The following is an 18,318-nucleotide window of genomic DNA, read 5'->3' on the forward strand; positions in this document are numbered from 1 at the left end:
AATCCAGGAGCATCATTGGACTCCCAAACTTCTGATGCATTTGAGAAAAATGTTCAAGCACAGACTGGAAAGTCACTCAAAAGAGGCAGAGAGGATTCTTTAAATGTTCCAGATTATCAACCCAAACGGCTCAGACAAAAAGGAAACCAAAATCCTGAACCTCACAACCAATACCAATTACCTAGCCTATCTGAAGAGGCTGAACCCCTCAAGACATGGATGTCTGCAAACCCTATCAGGAAAAAGTTCTATTCGAGGAAAAGACGCCACACCTCTACCCCACGGGTTTCTGAAGGGGCAACTAAAACCAAAAAGCAAAACGAGCAGCAAAAGAGAAGAGAAAACAATCCTCAGCCTTTCATTCAGGACCAAATATCTCATGTACCTGAACCAGTTCCCTCAATCTCTCAAGAGATGAGCACGGCTCTACAAGAGATTCCAGAAAACTGGACTTCTAGTAGCACAGACAACAATTATTACCCACAAGGCTTTGAAGAGGCAGCTAACACCAATGTTGGATCTGAACTGACAGAGAAGAGAGAAATTTTTAAGATGGAACTAAATGTTGAGGAAGAACCAGAAGAATCTTCCTCTTCATGGCAGGAAGAACCATCACTACCTCAGCTCCTCAGAGAATGTATTTCAGGAAATGTCAGTTTTGATGATTTACTGAATGACTTCTGGTAAAGATTTAAAAGAAAATTCAAAAACATTGTAGGACTCCAAAAAAAAAAGTTGGAAATACAAAAAAGTAAATGTTACAAGTTAACTTTATTGTTCATTGTTCAAAAGTTTTAGTTTTCTTTTTTTTTCATTCAAGTTTTAAATGTATCTTTGTTGAATTTTTATAACAAAATAGTGAAAATGTGTTTTTTTAAATGGTAAATTTCCTTTAATTTTTCAATGTTTGTTTTTTATTTAAGTTTAAGTTTATATTGATTATTTCTTTGAAGTTTAAAAATATCTTTTTGTTTAGTTTAGTTTAAAATATAATTAACATACGTTTTTTTCAAATTCTAATAATACTTTTCAATAAATATTGAGTTTTATTGGGTGAACAAAGATCGTACACATGACTGTAGTATGATGGTATGGGGGAGGAATGAACAATGGTGGCTGGGCGCTCCCTCAGAGATAGGGGGAGGAGCTCGGTCAGTGGGAGAGAGCTTGGAGTAGAGCCACCGCTCCTCCTCATCAAGAGGAGCCAGTGGAGGAGGCTCGAGCATCTGGTCTGAATTTCTCCTGGACACCAAGGTGTTCCAGGCATGTCCCACTGGGTGGAAGCCCCAGGGAAGACCCAGGACCCACTGGAGAGACTATGTCTCTCAGCTGGCCTGGGAACGTCTCAGGGCACCCCCCAGAAGAGCTGGAGGAAGGGGCTGGGCGGGGGTGGGGGTGGGGGGGTGTCTGGGCATCTTTGCTTAGACTGCTGCCCCTCAGACCTGTTCCCAGACAAGTAGAAGTGGATGGATGGATGGATGGATGGAAGGATGGAAGAAAGGAAAGATGGAAGTGTCACATGCCTCTATGTGAATAAATAGTTTTTGTGTTCCTTTGTGCATTAGTGGGTTCTCTCCGGGTGCTCCGGCTTTCCCTAGATTCTAAAAAAGACTTTTTTTAAGGTGAATTACAGGCTAAACAATATCATCAGTGACTGCTGTGGGCCGTGACAATAACAACAATTAACAATAACTAATAAATGACACAAATCGATAATAATACATTAATAATAAATGACACAAATCGATAATAATACATTAATAATAAATAAATAAATAAAAAGATAAATACATACATGCATAATAATAATATACATACACTATGTCTCTCAGCTGGCCTGGGAACGTTTCAGGGCACCCCCCAAAAGAGCTGGAGGAAGTGGCCTGGGGGAGGGAAGTCTGGGCATCTTTGCTTAGACTGCTGCCCCCCAGACACATTATCAGATGAGTGGAAAAAGATGATGGATGGATGGATGGATGGATGGATGGATGGATGGATGGATGGATGGATGGATGGATGGATGGATGGATGGATGGATGGATAGATGTATAGATAGATAGTTGTCTGGAAGTGGGTTTTTTTTCTGTACAAATGCCTCTATGTGTAGAAATAGTTTTTGTGTTCCTTTGTGCATTAGTGGGTTCTCTCCGGGTGCTCCGGCTTTCCCTAGATTCTAAAAAAGACTTTTTTTCAAGGTGAATTAGAGGCTAAACAACAGGGTCAGTGACTGCTGTGGGCTATGATAATAATAACAATTAAAAATAAATAAGAAAATACACAAATCGGTTATATAATAGTACAGTTAATAATTAAAAGTAATACATCAATCAATGAATATATAGATAAATCAATAATTTAAAAAATAAATATCAGTCACCAATATGTTTAGATAATGAAATTACTTCAAGTTTGGCAGTCATGTGGGTTTTCCCCGAGATCTTCGGTTTCCCCACAGTAATTGTTAGTGATTGACTAGTGACTGATAAATATCCCCTCCCTGAATCGCCACCTTATCGTGGTGGAGGGGTTTGTGTGCCCGTATGATCCCAGGAGCCGGTAGCCGGGTGGTGTTTTCCTCCTCAAACTGGTCCTGGGAGACGGGCCAGACTAAGGGCGATTCAAACAAAAACCTTTTTATTACTAGATCCACTTACTCCCCCCAATAAGAGTTACCAGTGCCCCACCCTGGAGCCAGACTAGTCAGTTTTTGTCTGGTGGCTTTTAATTGCTCAAGGACAGTGGACAGTGGACAGCAGGCATGTTGTCCTGAAGGCCCCCAAAGCAAAGGCACTTTTTCTGTAATTCTTCTTGTGGCTTTGGTTGGTTGTTGGTGATAGATGTTGGAGCAGGACTAGCGACATTGGGACACTGGCTTTATCCACCTTTGAATATACGCTTCACAGTGGATCAGTCAATCATCCGTCTCCAATGAGTAACCAGAGAAAAAACAAATAACTCCTTCCCCGTGTCTTTGTGGCAGATGAGGCCACTTCCCCCTGCAGAGAAACTCCATGCAGTCATTCCCTGGTTGTCACCTTTCCCTATAGAGGTGCATCTTTAACTACGACCTATCCGCAGCCCGTCTGCTTGTGAAGAATGTTTTCTTGATGCTCTCTGCACAATAGGGTCTGTATTGGTGCCTGTCTGAGGAATCCAGAGCATAGTGTGAAGTTCTGGTGTTCTGCACAGCTTCATTAGGTCCTCAGCACCACAGGAACCTGCAGAGATGATGCTGTGGTAACTGAAGACGAGTCGCTGCACGGGATAAAACAGGTTGCTCCCAACAGAGAGGCTCTCCAGCTGAGAGACTCCTTCATGATCCACTTTCCTGCAGAGGGAGCAGACCCATGGCAGCTCCAGAATCCTGTTTTCTGTCCTCCAAGGACTGACACACAACGGCTCTTTTGAGAGCCACCCACGACACCTTTAAGAGCTTGATTCTCTCTTTTCACAGTTATTACTCAAAACTTTTAAAGTCCTACATTAGTTGAAAAGGTAAGAAATTAAAACTGGTTAAATACATTCGGACTTTAGCCAAACTGCCCTCTTCCTCGTAAACTAACACTGCTATAGGTGCAGGATGCTGCTCAGTAGCATAAAAGCTGTCGCCATTGATAAATATTACTGGGTTGGCCGTCACGTGACATAAGACGTGACACACATGCGCTATTACTTCAGTTTTTTTGTTGACGCGTTAAATTACTAGTAATTTTACTGCTTTAGTTAATATTTAGGTATTTAATGTTTTGTATTTGTGATTCCCTTCCTATTGTTTCATTGGCCTGATCAGCCAGTATAAAATCTCCCTAATGTTTCCTGTTGGTGGGTCAGTTTAGGTTCAGTTGGTTTGAGCTTTTGTTTTGGATTCTCTGTTCCATTTTTGTTAAGTTGACCCCATTTTATTTAAGTCCATGACGTTTTTGTGTTGGGTAAAATAAAACCCCTGATTTGAAGGTGTTTTTTGTCCTGTGGCTCAATCTCTGCCGAGTAGACCCTGACAAGAAGTCTGCAAGGTACCGGGATGGACATCCTCTTCTGTGGTGGTGGGGGGGACTGGATGGCTCCCAGACCTGGTGGTGCCAGCTGGGTCACCTGGCCGGGCGGCTGTGTCAGAAGAGATGATGACTGACCTGGTCTTCATCCTCTTCTACGCCCTCATCCTCCTCTTGGAGAGCAGTGACAGCAGCAGCCTCGTCCGGAGCCTCAGGGTCCAGGCTGACATCCTCAAGCATGCTGCCCGTCTGCTGGTACAGGTACTCCACCCCTATGAGCTCCCCTGCAGTGACGACAGAGAGCTCAGGTCACTTTTGTAGGTTGATATGAAGTCAGATCTACACCTCTGGCCTCTTTTGTCATTATACACCTGTGTATGCAGCAGGTTTGGTGAAATCCTAAACCATCTAAAGACCAAGCACCCTTTGGCTCTTCTGGCTCAGGGTGTGCTTGAGGTGGCCACTGTAGGAGTGCAGAGGCCACAGGTGTTCCTCAGCTACAGCCGGAGGTGCAGCATTTGCTGCGCGGTCTTTGTTCCACCTCACCAGTCCATCTATCAAGAACGCCTGGAAGTACTTGGGGCTTGCAGACGTCCCCTATGGAACCATGTAATCATCAGCAGTTAAGTTTACAGATGGGAAATTCCAAATAAAGTCTAAAGTTCCACCATTTACTCCGTTAAACTGAACAGCATCTGCAGTTGCCTGAGATGAACTGCTGGAGGTGGAAGTACTCCAGAGAGGTGGAGCCTCTTGCACAGCGGTAAACAGGCAGGCTGACCCCACCCTTGGTCAGCCCACCAGTCTCAGTGTAGAGCTACACCCTAAGGTGCCGCCTCTGTGTGCTCCAGATCTCCTATAAACAGAGGGCATCCATCAACGGGATGTCCAGGGTATTGCGTCCTGCCTTGCCCCTGAAGGTGTGCAGACAGTTTTGGATGAGGAATGCCGTCTACTCAGCTACACGTGCCACAGCGGAGCCTCCACTCCACCTTGAAAACTCTCTGGATCACGTCCGCATCCATCAGGCCGACCATTTCGTGCTTCCCCTCCAGAGCGCTTAGCCTGAGTCAGACGGTGGGCGTCTCTGGGGTCCACCTCGAAAAGGGACCTTGGCAAGTCGATGCCGCCTCATATGTCCGGTCGCAATCCTGGACAGAGCCCTCAGAGCAGGTAAGGACACTCGAGGACCTGACCATGCTCGTTACCAACGTTGGTATTCCAGGCGGCCGAGTAAGAAGGTAGCTCCTGCCAGCTCCTTGTCACCTGAACAGAGATGTCAGGCAGACTCAGGCAGCTGCTGAAGAGACAACATGAAGCAGCTTTCCTTCATGACTGCTGTTAGGGCCACAGAGACACAAAAAGCTGCAGCTATTGTCGCATCACCTCAGCATTGCCAGCAGATGAAAGTGGAGGGAGAATGACTGGAGCTGTGGCTCAATCCCAGCCACAGGGAGAACCGTCTCCGTTTGGCCGCTTAGCCCAGCAGATATGCCACCGTCAGGGGAAGGAGGTGGAGCATCAGGAACAAAACCTGTACTTGTGAGGCTGAAACAAAAAACAGATTTTGAATTTAAAGAAAAGAAACAAACCAAATAAGTGACTCAGACGTGCTTAGCTAACTAAAGACGAATTGGTGAAGTTGTAATGCAGAACCTTGAAGAGGTTGATTATATAAAAAGTTCACATTTTGCACTTAATGAAAGACAGATGCTGAAAGCAGAAGAAGTGACTGCAACAGGAGAGAGGGTTGGTGTTAAGCTGCAGATCAAAATTTCTGCTTATTTTCAAAGTTTCCCTTCATTATTTCTGATTTCTGAATTGTTCTTTGCTGTTTTTCCTGCATTTACACTTCTTCACAGAAAACCCTGTTTTTGATTTTTTTTAGGTTCAGGGTTTAATTTTGATCCAGCATGTTTAAGTTTCTTTCTCATGTCATGGCGTCAATAGGCCACCAGATGTCACTGTTTCTTTAACTGAAGCCACGAAATTTCTTCTTGTTGCCCGTAACTAGTTTTCTATTGAAGCAACATTTATGGGATTAAAAGTCATAAGAACATTTATAAAACTTGCTATTTAACCCTTGTGCTATCCTAGGCACTTTGACATTGGGAGTTGGGTCATCTAGACCCACTATACAATGCTCTGATTTTTGTTATGAATTCTTCCTCCTTTCCACTTTCTTTCTCCACAGTCTTTATCATTCTATCTTCTCCCCTTATCTCGCATTGGAGACTGGCCACATTTCTTTTCAACCTCTTTTACCTCCTTTTTGTGGCCAATCTCCACCCACCCGCCACTGACCTCATCCTTTCTCACTGCACTATGTGCCACTAACTTCCTATCACATTTTCTGCACGTTCTGTTTAATTATTGTTTATCTTTCTAACAGACAGAGGTAAGTTACTGCCTCTGTCAAAGTAGGAATTGAACCTGCACCCTCATACTTGTGAATAACCTGCTCTCTACCACTGTGCTATTCTACCTAGACTAGAACAGCAGCTCGTTGTTCTTATGAGGTGAAGACATTCCACACTGTGGAAAAATTGTTGGTTTATTTACAAAGCTACTCAACAGGATTTGAACCCTCAGTCTTTTGCTTTGACAGTCTGATGTTTTTCCACTGAGCCCTCATGTCTGCACCAGAACAGCAGCTTGTTGTTCTTATGAGGTGAAGACGTTCCAGACTCTGAAAAACTGTTATTTTATTTAGAAAGATGTTCAGTGGGAATTGAACCCTCAGTCTTCTGCTCCAAGGATCAAGTCGTTACCACTGAGCTGTTCTGTCTGCAGCAGATCAGCTGCTCGTCTCTCTTTTTAAGTGAAGATGATATACACTCTGAAAAAACTACTAAGTTTAACATATATGCTTAGCAGGATTTGAACCCTCACACTTCCACCTTAGGTGTCAGACATGTTTCCAATGAGCCACTCTGTCTGCATCACAGCAACAGATCCCTGTTTAGATGAAGGGAGGAAACTCAGACATGAACATCATCCACCAGTCATCTTAGTGGCTGAACAGCAGCGTGTGTCCCTGCAGCAGAGCGCAGGCCTTTGCAGAACCCTTGGTGCTGCTGCAGGATCCAGACAGCATTCTCTTCAAGATGGTTCAGCAGACGGGCAAACAGGAAGCTGCAGCTTTACATGAAGCAGCCAAACAGGTCAGTTCCACAGGAGACACCTCAGAGGATCCAGCAAAGTTCTGGCAGAACCAAACCGGGTCTTTCCTCCTGCAGGCTTTCAACAGCAGCCAACGTCCCGCCGCGCCGACCAACGGACACGCAGAGACGGCGGACGGTCACCTGGTCATCTTTGAAACGGCTCTGTGAGCCTCAGAACGGAGGAGTCCGGCCCGAGAGGGTCCAGCCTCTGATGGAAGCACTTACCTCCAGTTGGGACGCTGCTCCACAGCCGGCATCAAACACCACAACCATGCACAAAGCTTGTTCAGCCAGAGAGAGAAAGAGAGCTGAAGAGTTCTCCTCTTCCTCACAGGCGAGCGTTGTTGAGAGGATGAAGAGTTTGTTTCTGTAAATACTTTGCTGCACTAAACGAACATTTCAGTTTTTGGACTTTTGTGTGTTTTTGAAGCAGCTGAAGACTCAAAAACTCTTCATACAAATATTTATAAAAGCCTCAAAATAAATTAGACTTTTTTTTTTCCATCTTTGTGTTTCATAAAAAATGTTTGAATTATGAGTTCATTTCACTGAAAGTTGTTTCTGGACTGTGAAATCCATCCATCCATCCATCTTCTTCCGCTGGTCGGGAACCGGGTCATGGGGGTCATGGGGGCAACAGACCCCAGCCACTTTTTCCTCCAGCTCCTTTGGTGGGACCCTGAGGCTGTCAGAAGTCTGAGCTCTGTCTCCCGCTCTGCTCACCACAGCAGGAGGGCCGCGTTCTAAACGGCATTTCGGGTCCAGATACCTCCTGGACGCCTACCTGTTTTTCATTGTAAATAAATTCCCAGCTTCATTTCAGCCTGTGAGAGTTTTTTGAGTCGTTGGTGAATTTAGTTTTTCCTTTTTACCTTAATGTTACATCCTTTTACAACCCCCTAGACAGAGGTGTAACATGGACCAAAACAAGTTTTCCCAAAATGATATAGTTTGCTGATTGCGTGAAAATGAACACAAGCATGTCAGAAAACATTACACCTAACAAATAACCTGACGGATGTTAATTTTGGGGTTTTCGATGGAGACTGAGTAACGTTGCAAAAATATTACATTTGTTTACTTTCCACGTTTTAAATAAACATCACAAAAGCATTAAAGGATCAGCATTACTATAGACTCACAGGATTTAAAGACCTTTTCATTGTCAAAAAAATACTTTTTAAGTCATTTTTTGCAACTTTGGAGAAAAGACAGTGATTTGTTTTTAAATAAAACTCAAATGAATATTAACTATATTAATTGGCGGTACCAGTTAATTTTTTTCCTGCTTTTTGTTGTTACTTCCATGAAATTTAACTCAATGTCGGCTTTAAGGTCAGCACAGCTTATTTTTTGAGTCAAATAACGAACAAACAGAACCGATATTGTAAAGAAGTGAATAGAATACATAAAAAAGTCCTCTAAAGTACACAGTCAGGTGGCTCAAAGAACTGCCTAACAGTTTTCTATAGATATATAAAATAAGCAACTTGGATATTATTTCTATTGTTGATGATAACTATGCGGAAAAGTCAAAAGCTATTAAGACGCATTCTTTAAAATTATTGACAGTGGTCAGACTTTATGTTGGACCAAAATGACACAAACTGGTCTCGTAGGTAATTGCTTACTGTAAAGGAGGGAAAAAACGTTAAGATGTATATGTTATATTTTCAAACTAATTCAAATGACTTTGGAGAACATTTTACAATATAAGTCAATTTATTTATTTATTGCCCTTTAAGTTTCATTTTCATTCAGCAATAGAGCATTCAACCCTGCCTTTTTATTCTGGAAATGCAGCTCCTTCTAGTTTTATTTTCATTTTGCTTTTCAAGATTTCTTCATTCGTACATTATGTAAACAAACTTTCAGATAGTCTATTTATTTTTTTAATTTTCCATATTTTGTATTTATTTATCTTTTGTTTATTTAAACTACAGGGTTTTCACAATTCTCATAAAAAATTACAATTTCATTTAATACTACTGATTTCAAGTCTGAGTTCAAGGTCATTTGATATGACTGCTGAGTTACCGGAGTATTTTAAGTTCAAGCCTTGTAACCCGAAAGCCGAACTGATGAACCGGAAGAGGAGGAATCCATAGTCATTTGTAGGGGTGGGCAGACCAAACCAATAGAAGGTTTTTCGTTTTACTTTTTTTGAAATAATTTATATTTTACAAACATAAATACTAACATACACATAATAAAACTAACTTAACGTTTTAATTTGGTTTCAAACAGTGGTTTCTCAAACTGCCAGCAGCTTTAATGTAAAAGTCTGTGAAACAACCAATCAGCAACCAAAACGTCACGCTTGCTTCACATTTTGGTTCCTCCCTCTTTGAGGTAGCTCTGTTGTAGCTGCTGTTAGCCTGCATTCATATCGGTAAATGTTGTTTATGCTTTTCAAGTAATAAACGGTAAGAATAAAGATTTGATCATGAAAAATATATAAAGTATTAAGATTGATTCTGGTGGAACCTTTTTAAAACCTCAGCAGTATGACCCGTAACGGCTAACAGTTAGCATATGGAATGCTAAAATAGCACAACTCTAAGCTATCTTCTTCTGCATTGTTGTCTTAAGTTTGGATCTAAAGTTTTGTGGCGTAAATCCTGTCATTTTAGGTTAAATTAATTTTATTTGGAAATGTATGGACATAATAAAGCAAACGGAAATTAAACTGGGGAGGTAATTTAACACAGTTAAGTTAGTAACCCTGAATGAAACGGTTTCACGGACAAACTCATGTTTTATTATAATATAGTTTAATTTCATGTTTTTAAGTTGGCGCTTGATTTAACTGTAGGTTTTGGTGTAATATAAGATCAGGGTTTGAAGCCTGTTTACACTACTCACATGCTTTTATTTTAGATCACATACACAGTCCGGAGAATAGAATATCAGTTTTTCAAAATAAAAGCCAAGCCGGCTACAAAGGGAAAAGGAAAATAGCAACTAAATAAAAGTTGCGGTATGTGGAAATTCTTACACTGATGCTATGCTTTATTTCATGTATTTTTTTTTTTACTTTTAGATCCCATCACCATGGCCTCTCGAGCAGGTCCAAGAGCGGAGGGTACAGATGGCAGTGACTTTCAGCACCGGGAGCGGGTCGCGTCTCATTACCAGATGAGGTCGCTTATATCTGGTGTTTGATCATCGTCAAGGATCTTTCTCGTATAAAAAATGTCAAAGTTAAATACTCCGTTTTGTTCTCGTCACTAACAGCGTTTCCTTGAAGTCGGAAATCCGCAAGCTCAACATTGTCCATCTCCTGATCTGGGTTCTAATGGCCGCCCAGGTGAGAGCAAACTTAAGGAAAAGTTGTTTTTGCTCTACGCTCTGCTTTAACAGTTATAATTGTCCTATTTCAGGTGATAGCTAGCCAGCTGAGCTTGGTGTCGCACAAAGTGGTGGCCTCTCCTTATCAATGGGAGTATCCCTACCTCCTCAGCATCATCCCCACAGCCTTCAGCTTTTTGGCGTTGCCCCGCAACAACATCAGCCACCTGGTCATCTCCATGATCAGCGCCGGGCTCTTTTGCGTCGCTCCCCTAATCTACGGCTCAATGGAGATGTTCCCCGTTGCCCAGCAGCTGTTCCGCCACGGCAAAGCGTACCGCTTCATCTTTGGCTTCTCGGCGGTTTCAGTCATGTACCTGGTGATCGTCATCGCCGTGCAGGTGCACGCCTGGCAGATCTACTACAGCAAGAAGCTGCTGGATCAGTGGTTCACCACCACGCAGGACAAGAAGAAGAAGTAGTGACGTCGCTTCAGATTTCCAAGCATTTTGGACACTTCAGTGAGAATTCTTGTGGAAGCCATTCAGGAGAAGAGACTTAAATGCTGCTAGCATCTGTTTATGCTAATAGACGGTGGTGATTTCAAAATCAGTCCTTGGCCAACCTGTGATTCATTCCAATGAGTTTTGTTTGCCATTTCATTAAAAAAGAAAAATGTTGCATTTATTTCCTTCTATACAAAAGTGATGCAAAAATAATGAGTATAACAAGGTGGATTATTTTATCAAGGTTGATGCATGTTTGAAAATAACTGTTATAATCACTCGTTTAGCTTTTACCCACTTTATTTAGTATATATCCAATGAACACACCAGTTACATATAACCACCCTAACAGTGAATGTATGTTTACACCATAAAAACACACACAAAAAGGTCACAATATGTTCAAACAGTGTCATATTTTACATTAACGCAAAATGATTTTTATACATGTTAATCATAATTACAGAAAAAAAAACTTAATATATGGACTTAATATTTCAAAACGCTTAAAACTGTGTTCTTGAGACATTTTTCAGATGAAATTAAGCTTAACATTGCATCTCCGAGTATTTCTTTATGCATACGATGAATCAGGAGCAGACAAAAAAAAAACGCTGCTCCAAGCTCCTACAAACAGAGAGGGGAAGAGGGGGCGGGGTTGCTCCATACCAACAGTCCCGCCCACAACTTGGAGTTGAATTTCTAATGAACTATGGCTACTTTGCCAGAAACTGTCCTACACATTTATATATATTTATTTATCTTCTTGGGTAAAAAACAAAAGAATAATTATAAAAATAGACCACTGGGATTTATAAAAGATCAAAATATGATCAGAGTGGGTCTTTAAACACAAACAAAATACATATATTTTTAAAATAAAAAAACTTAAAATGTCTACAAAAAAATTACAACAGATTTAACAATAACATGATTTCTTATGGTGCAGTGATCCTTGTAATTTCATTTTAAAAAGAAGAGCTTCAAAGAAAAACCGTAAGCATTACATAGTAATGAACAAATGACGATGTTTCACTGAAACAACCAGTATCTGCCTTTGTGGGGCAAATAATATTACATAGACTTGACTGTCTAACTGACAGTGTTCTTAAACTTCATTCACGCTCAAATATACTTTCCTTTCAGGATCTGCCGCACCTGGAAAAACAAAAAAGAAGAAGGTGTTATAGAAAGAAAAAAAAAATCAGATGTTTTTTCCCCTGAGCATCAGAATTTCTGTCTCAAACTATTGCGCAATATTTTTTCCCCTCAACAACAACAACAAAGTCTTGCCTTTTCACCGATGGGTCCGCCAGGCACCAGCTGAGACGGGAAGTCGTTCTCAAAGTTCCGGGTTCCCGGATCGGCGCCTCTCTTCATCAGCAGCTTGGCGGCTTCCGCCTGGTGTTTGATGTTCTGCAGGGAGCTGACGATGTGGAGGGCCGTGTTTCCGCTGAATGTCTTCAAAAAAAACAAACAGGCTCCAATTATTCATGCACTGGAAGTTAATTCAGAAAACACGGTTTTCCCCGTGGAATGATGATGGAATTTTCTTAATTTAAAAAATTTAAAAAAAAAACACTAACCTTAGCATTAACAACAGACAGTGATGACGGCTGGTTGAGGAAGAGCTGCAGAAGGTCCACATTTGCCTCCTCACACGCCATATGTAGGCAAGTCTGCCCACTCTTCAGTTCCTAGGGGGGAAAAACATTTTTTGGTAGGTATTTACTGAAACAAATACATAATAAGTCTAGCTTTTTAAGGTCAAAGTGTGGCTGCAATGCTCACCTTTGTCCCATAGGAGGCGCCCATGAGCATCAGCATCTTGATGCACTCCAGGTACTTGTGTTTTCTCTGCGCCAGCTCCGATGTCATGAAGGAGCAGGGGTTTTCCAGTTGTCTTATCTCTTTAACTACAGCGTTGTGAGACAGAACAGCCACATGCAGAGGGGTCAGACCTGTAAAAAACAAATTCATTCACATCAGGTTCACAGAGAGGGTTCACGGTGGGTCTTCTTTTTACAGTTACTCACCATCATAATTGTATATTTCCACGTTAAATGTTTGGCCAATTCCTCTTAAGGTCTTATAGATGCTCTGAAGGAAAAAAAATATATATATTACAAGACTTTTTTTTCCCAATTGACTATAAAGTCCAGGTTGTTTTTTTAAAAGTCCTTCACATGACCCAAAGTTTCATGATGTGGAAACAGAAGTTTCACAAATATGGAGTTACAAATTAACAAGCCAGATAAGCTGCAGTTGTTTTTGACTTATAAGCCTGGTTTCCTCGTGACTAATGCAGGGAGAAGTCTGTTGCAAAGACTCGCACAGATTCAGCATCCGTTTGCACTTCTTGAAAATCTAACAAAAAAAAAAAAATCAATGTATCTATTAGAAAAGTTTACTTTTAGAGGCAAAAACGTGGGACCAAAATATTCAAATGAAAAACAAATGAGTGCATTTTCTTTTATTGAATTTGTTCAAATAAATAAATAAATAAAAGTCACAGTAATACGTGTACTATTGTCAAAAACGGTGTCATTTAAAATCATTTTTTCCATTTTTGAACTTATTTTGAAGCTTAAAACATTCTAAATCTATACATTTATTAGAATTTTTTTTTATTTTTGTTCATCTAAATGCCTTTTCAAAATGCTGTTTTTGGTTTGGAATATATATCTATATATATATATATATATATATATATATATATAGATATATAGATATATAGATATATAGATATATATATATATATATATATAGATATATAGATATATATCTATATCTATATATCTATATAGATATAGATATAGATATATAATATCTATGTGCTCTAAGGAGCCAACTCTTTAGAGCACAACAAAAAAACCTTGGCACATTTGCAGGGGTTTTGGAAAAGATATGTCTACAATTTCATTAAAAAATAAATTACCTATTAAAAATAACCTATTTGATTATTTCCATTGAAAACTCCAATTATCTTTCGCTCCCTGTGGTTTTCAGCCTTAATCTAAAAAGCTGTGTTTTTTTATAGAACATAGTTTCTGCAGTGAGGCAGGAGTTCATTCAACATTTGCCTCTTTGTGCTCTCCTGCTAGCTTACAGCCATAAGACCTACATGGATCTAGTCGTCTACAAATGAATGCATCAGAATAGGGCGGAGCTTGTGGCCCGCCCAGCATATTTTCCACAAATGTGACTGCTTTTTCCTTGTTTCACAACGATTTGAATAAAGCAATACTCAGAAATTCAAATTTAAGCTTCATTTCCTTAGAAAAAGAAAAGGCACACTAGCATGTTAAAAAACACCCAAACCACCATTTTCATTTTAAAGTTATTCGTTCATCTGCCCCCTTGGACGGATTCTCACCTGAAGACTGAGAAAGTGTCCCTTCTGTGCGCACACGTGCAGAGGAGAGCGCCCCCACAGGTCCATGGTGCTGATCTGGGCTCCGTGGGTCAGGAGGTCTTGCAGGATCAAGTGGTGGTTGCTGACAGCTGCTATTTGGAGAGCCGTCTAGGCAGAAGAGACACACCCATCATACGACTTATGGGGCAAAATGCACACAAAGAAGAAGGGAACGCAATTTTTCCTACTTGGCCATTGTGTTCTTTAATGTCCAGAGAGCCAAATCCGGCCATTTTTGCCGCGAGCACATATGCGAGAGCCCGTCTGCCCTGTGCCACGGCGATATGAAGAAATCTACAGCAAGAGAACACACAAGTAAGATTGTGGTTTTTAAAGGCAATTTAGATTCAGAGTAAAAAAATAAATAAAATAAAAAAGGTGCTCGTTTGTGTTGCGCTTTCGTAACCTTCTGATTAGCTGTCAGGCATCTTGACAAACAGGATGCAAAGTATTTCCACCCATTAGGTACAAGGAAGCTTCAGGGTTTAAAAAAAAAACAAAAAAAAACAACCCGAAACGTATTGGAACAAATGACAACCACGGAAGCGTGAATGAAATGTTACTTTTCTTTTGGACACAGAATGCAGTTATGTAACTGTCAGTTTTCAATGAGCGCTGCCAAGACAAGACTTGTAAGAACAAATTCTTTTCCTTTCAAAATAAGAGGATCTTGAACCTTTCGTTTCCCTTTGACTTTTACCTAGAAACCACATCTGACCTAAATGAATCATTCATTTCTGCGGTCCGAACACAGTAAGCAGCTCTGCATATCATACTAACACGCCTAAACGTTCTATTATTTTGAATTACAGTATTTTTTTAACAGAGATTGTGACGGTAAAGACATAAATGGTGTGAAAAGTCCTTCTCTTTGTCTCCCGTCGCTTAGGCATCGACCTCCCTTGTGCTTTGTGGGTCATCTTGCTTTGTCAGTATTGAATAAGACATATCAAATGACCGCTTTATTTTTCATTTTCATTTGTTTCGCTTTTCCGTTTGGTTGAAAAAAATGTTGCGTTTTTTCCTAAAGCCTTTTTCCAATCAGTTGGCGTCATCTGTTTTTATGCATCTAGCAATTTTAAATTGCATAAATTAAAAAAGAAAAATCTTTGCATGCCTAATTTAACACATTAAATTCAGTCTTTCTTTCAAACAACCAAAGTTTGATATTTTATGCTACACAATAAATAAAGCAAAGTTCGGTAGTGGGCAAATTCCCACTGGCTCCTTTCAGAAAACCAATAATATGCAGCATTTTCTACGATTTCGTGATGGTGGTTGGCTTTTAATAATGTTTTTAACTGTTGCAAACCAGTGGCAACAACGTGGTACAGCCATTCTAAGACGCGTTTTAGTTTATTTCTAAAAAATGTTAAGTGTAAATTAAAAAAGCAAAAGGAAAGTTGACACTGGAAAATGGGCTATTTTGGGTGTGTTTGCCGAATATCCCAAGAATGCGGCTGTTTTCAAGACAAGATAAGTCGTTCAGGGGACAAAAAAAAAATGGAGAAATTGACAGTTATTTTGCTAATACTGTATTTAGACGTAGCAGTTAATAGTTCATTGAAAATAATCTTAAAAATGTAAAATAAGTGAAAGAATGTAAAAAAATGTTTGGACACCTCTGTGTTAAAAATTACAGCAACTATTTTTTTTTTTGTTTTTTTTTTTAAATACATACGTGTCTCCGTCTGAATCCTGCATGTTGACTTGCTCAGTGGTCATCCCTTCAACCTTCTTAGCCTCCTGTTGGATTTGCCAGTGAAATAAAGTCATCTGGACCTTGGCACATGGAGCTGGACTGTAGGCAGTGTCGGGAGGGGTAACGGGATAGTGCTCGGCGGGATTGGGGGTCGCCGGCGGCGTAGGACATGTCAGTTGAGGACTTGCTTGGTTGGGAAAAAACTCAAGATTTTCACTTTGTGGAGCGACGCTGTGCTCGGAGCTCCATTGCTAGAAAGCAATGCAGATGTGTCAACACAACAACAACAACAACAACAATTGGGAATGAAATGCAGATTATTCGAGATCTTCCTCATACTTGAGGAGCTCAAACCTTCACCCATCAATCAAAATAAGAAATGAAAGGGTGAGGCGTAGTCATGAATATGATGTCATCTTTGACCAACCTGGCGTCTGATCTTCAGCATTTCCTTAACAGTGAACTTCTTTGGAAGGGGCTGGATGGGCTCTGGTGATATGGGCTCGCTAATCGGAAAATAATCTGGATTTGAAAGAAGAAAAAAGAAAAGAAAAAAACTTTTATACATATTTGAAATTAACCCCATCAACCCCAGGCCTTTGTTTTGACCCTGGGGTGGATTTAAATTGAACATACGTAGAAATCTCCCAGCTGGTGTTCACACATATATAGATTTTGTGCCGTAAAACTGGAAGATCTTCCACCTTCCTTGTTTTCCAGCTATTCTTCTTCCTGCTAGTTAACTGGATCAGGTTGTGGCTCAATGAACACAGCGGAACAAGGTAATCAGTAACAAGGAAGGTAAAGATAAATGGGAAACAAGTCAGCAGTTTATGCTGAGTCATTATTAATCCATAACAGGTTTGTGCAACAAGGTCAAAATACAGAATCTATTGGATTTTTTTGGTAATTAAAATGTTTTTTTTGCCATAAGTATTGACTTAAACTGAAAAGGAGGTAGAACTATCATTGCAAAGTTATAATTACCTCATATGAATAACTACTTTACAGTAAAATATCTTCTTATTAAGTATAAATATTGACACAAACTTTTGAGAAAACCAAAAAAGGGAAAATTTAAGCTTTTACACGAATGAATATTCTCAACTTTTAAAGGCATTTGGGTACAAATTATTTGCAGCATATTGATTGGACAAGAGAGATGTCTATCAAAAAAGGGTGGGGCAAAGCGAACTTTGAACTCCGCCCCTCTAAACTGGCTGTTGTGGAGCATGAAAATGTAATTTTGTTTTATTTTTTATTTGCATTCATTGCCTTCTTCCTTTGTCCCGTTTGTACAAGTTTCTTTGTGCTGTGTCAATCCTCAATTTTGTTAATAAAGTTTATTCAAAAAAAGAAACCTATAAAAATGTTTGTTAAAAGAAACGTGCAATTTCATTTGCAGACCCAATAAATCTAGAACAATATTTTAAAAGTTGTTTTTAAACTGTAAGTGTCAAAATTCTGCGTGCTTGAAAAGAAAATGACACACTCACAAAAAACTTTTTTTTTTTTGGCTTCTTCATTCCCAGTTTATGACAAACTACTTCCACGGATAACGTTCATTTCCGGGTACTGACCTTCGTTATTGTGGTAAAAGCTGGGGATAAACTCTCGGAACTCGTTCGGGATCTGATCCAGCATGTTTGTGACGTTTTCAAACGGCCTCTTCACCTGAAACTGGGGCGCCACACCTGAAAAAGTGAAGCGAAACTGCGGCTGTTAAATGTGCAGCAAGCTTACCTGCCCGTCAGAAACACCGGAATTCAAAAGGCAAAAATAAACAAAACGCAAAAATTATACAACTTCTAGTTTAGTTTCTCGTCCAAAATTCTTCAAAATCAATTTACTAGGTCGTTATGGTTTCAAAACCTGCAAAAATGGCGCTGCGGTATCACACTTAGAGATTAAATAAAACACATCCACAACAGTAATGAAAGTTTTTCACAATAAAATGTCATACTTTTTATTAAACATTTTTTTGCTAAAGATACAAAGTCAACAAAACTTCAGAAGGAAAACTATTTAATGGTTTAGTTTAAAGAGTAAATAGGGACGTACCTGTCAAAATATAACAGCGGTGAAAATCCTGCAGCTCGAAGAGCAAACAAATGACTAAAGTAAAGAAATGACCTCAGCTTGTTTTTTGGAAGCAAAAACTCCTCCCAAATCAAAGAGCTCCTGTTGTCTGAGGACTCCCCTCCCACAGGAAACTCCTTTTCAAAAATCAAAACTGGAATAACCAGAT

The 18,318-nt window shown here is 40.1% G+C and overlaps 2 protein-coding genes across 4 annotated transcripts; one reads left to right on the forward strand and one right to left on the reverse strand.

Annotated features, from left to right (window-relative positions):
• Positions 1-9,433: 9,433 nt before the first annotated feature.
• LOC101162195 (protein jagunal homolog 1-B) lies at positions 9,434-11,128 on the forward strand. 2 transcript variants are annotated; one of them, XM_004066550.5, is made up of 4 exons: positions 9,434-9,548; positions 10,200-10,299; positions 10,394-10,466; positions 10,540-11,128. In XM_004066550.5, exons 2-4 carry the CDS (start codon positions 10,211-10,213, stop codon positions 10,927-10,929), a joined length of 552 nt encoding a protein of 183 aa, XP_004066598.1. In that variant the 5' UTR covers positions 9,434-9,548; positions 10,200-10,210; the 3' UTR covers positions 10,930-11,128. The 2 variants fall into 2 exon arrangements, with proteins under 2 accessions (XP_004066598.1, XP_004066597.1); XM_004066549.4 differs by having other exon boundaries at positions 9,447-9,582.
• A 107-nt stretch (positions 11,129-11,235) lies between these two features.
• nfkbiz (nuclear factor of kappa light polypeptide gene enhancer in B-cells inhibitor, zeta) lies at positions 11,236-18,270 on the reverse strand. Of its 2 annotated transcripts, XM_023965241.2 has the most exons (11): positions 18,132-18,270; positions 17,651-17,764; positions 16,498-16,592; positions 16,050-16,321; positions 14,557-14,662; positions 14,330-14,476; positions 12,990-13,053; positions 12,745-12,914; positions 12,540-12,650; positions 12,247-12,414; positions 11,236-12,111 (listed from the first exon to the last, which is right to left on the reverse strand). In XM_023965241.2, exons 2-11 carry the CDS (start codon positions 17,712-17,714, stop codon positions 12,079-12,081), a joined length of 1,230 nt encoding a protein of 409 aa, XP_023821009.1. In that variant the 5' UTR covers positions 17,715-17,764; positions 18,132-18,270; the 3' UTR covers positions 11,236-12,078. The 2 variants fall into 2 exon arrangements, with proteins under 2 accessions (XP_023821009.1, XP_078788942.1); XM_078932816.1 differs by lacking the exon at positions 18,132-18,270 and having other exon boundaries at positions 17,651-18,062.
• Between the last annotated feature and the right edge of the window lie 48 nt (positions 18,271-18,318).

Source organism: Oryzias latipes, chromosome 2 (genome assembly GCF_053564925.1).
Source record: "Oryzias latipes strain Hd-rR chromosome 2, Olatipes_Hd-rR_3.1".
In the NCBI taxonomy this organism is placed as follows: Eukaryota; Metazoa; Chordata; class Actinopteri; order Beloniformes; family Adrianichthyidae; genus Oryzias; species Oryzias latipes.

Coding starts and splice junctions, on each gene's coding strand:
- LOC101162195 (XM_004066550.5), top strand. CDS start 10,211: ATGGCCTCTCGAGCAGGTCCAAGAGCGGAGGGTACAGATGGCAGTGAC. Junction 10,300..10,393: donor GCGTCTCATTACCAGATGAG/GTCGCTTATATC, acceptor CGTCACTAACAG/CGTTTCCTTGAAGTCGGAAA. Junction 10,467..10,539: donor GGGTTCTAATGGCCGCCCAG/GTGAGAGCAAAC, acceptor GTCCTATTTCAG/GTGATAGCTAGCCAGCTGAG.
- nfkbiz (XM_023965241.2), bottom strand. CDS start 17,714: ATGCTGGATCAGATCCCGAACGAGTTCCGAGAGTTTATCCCCAGCTTT. Junction 16,322..16,497: donor TGCTGAAGATCAGACGCCAG/GTTGGTCAAAGA, acceptor ATTGCTTTCTAG/CAATGGAGCTCCGAGCACAG. Junction 14,663..16,049: donor CAGGATTCAGACGGAGACAC/GTATGTATTTAA, acceptor CTCTTGCTGTAG/ATTTCTTCATATCGCCGTGG.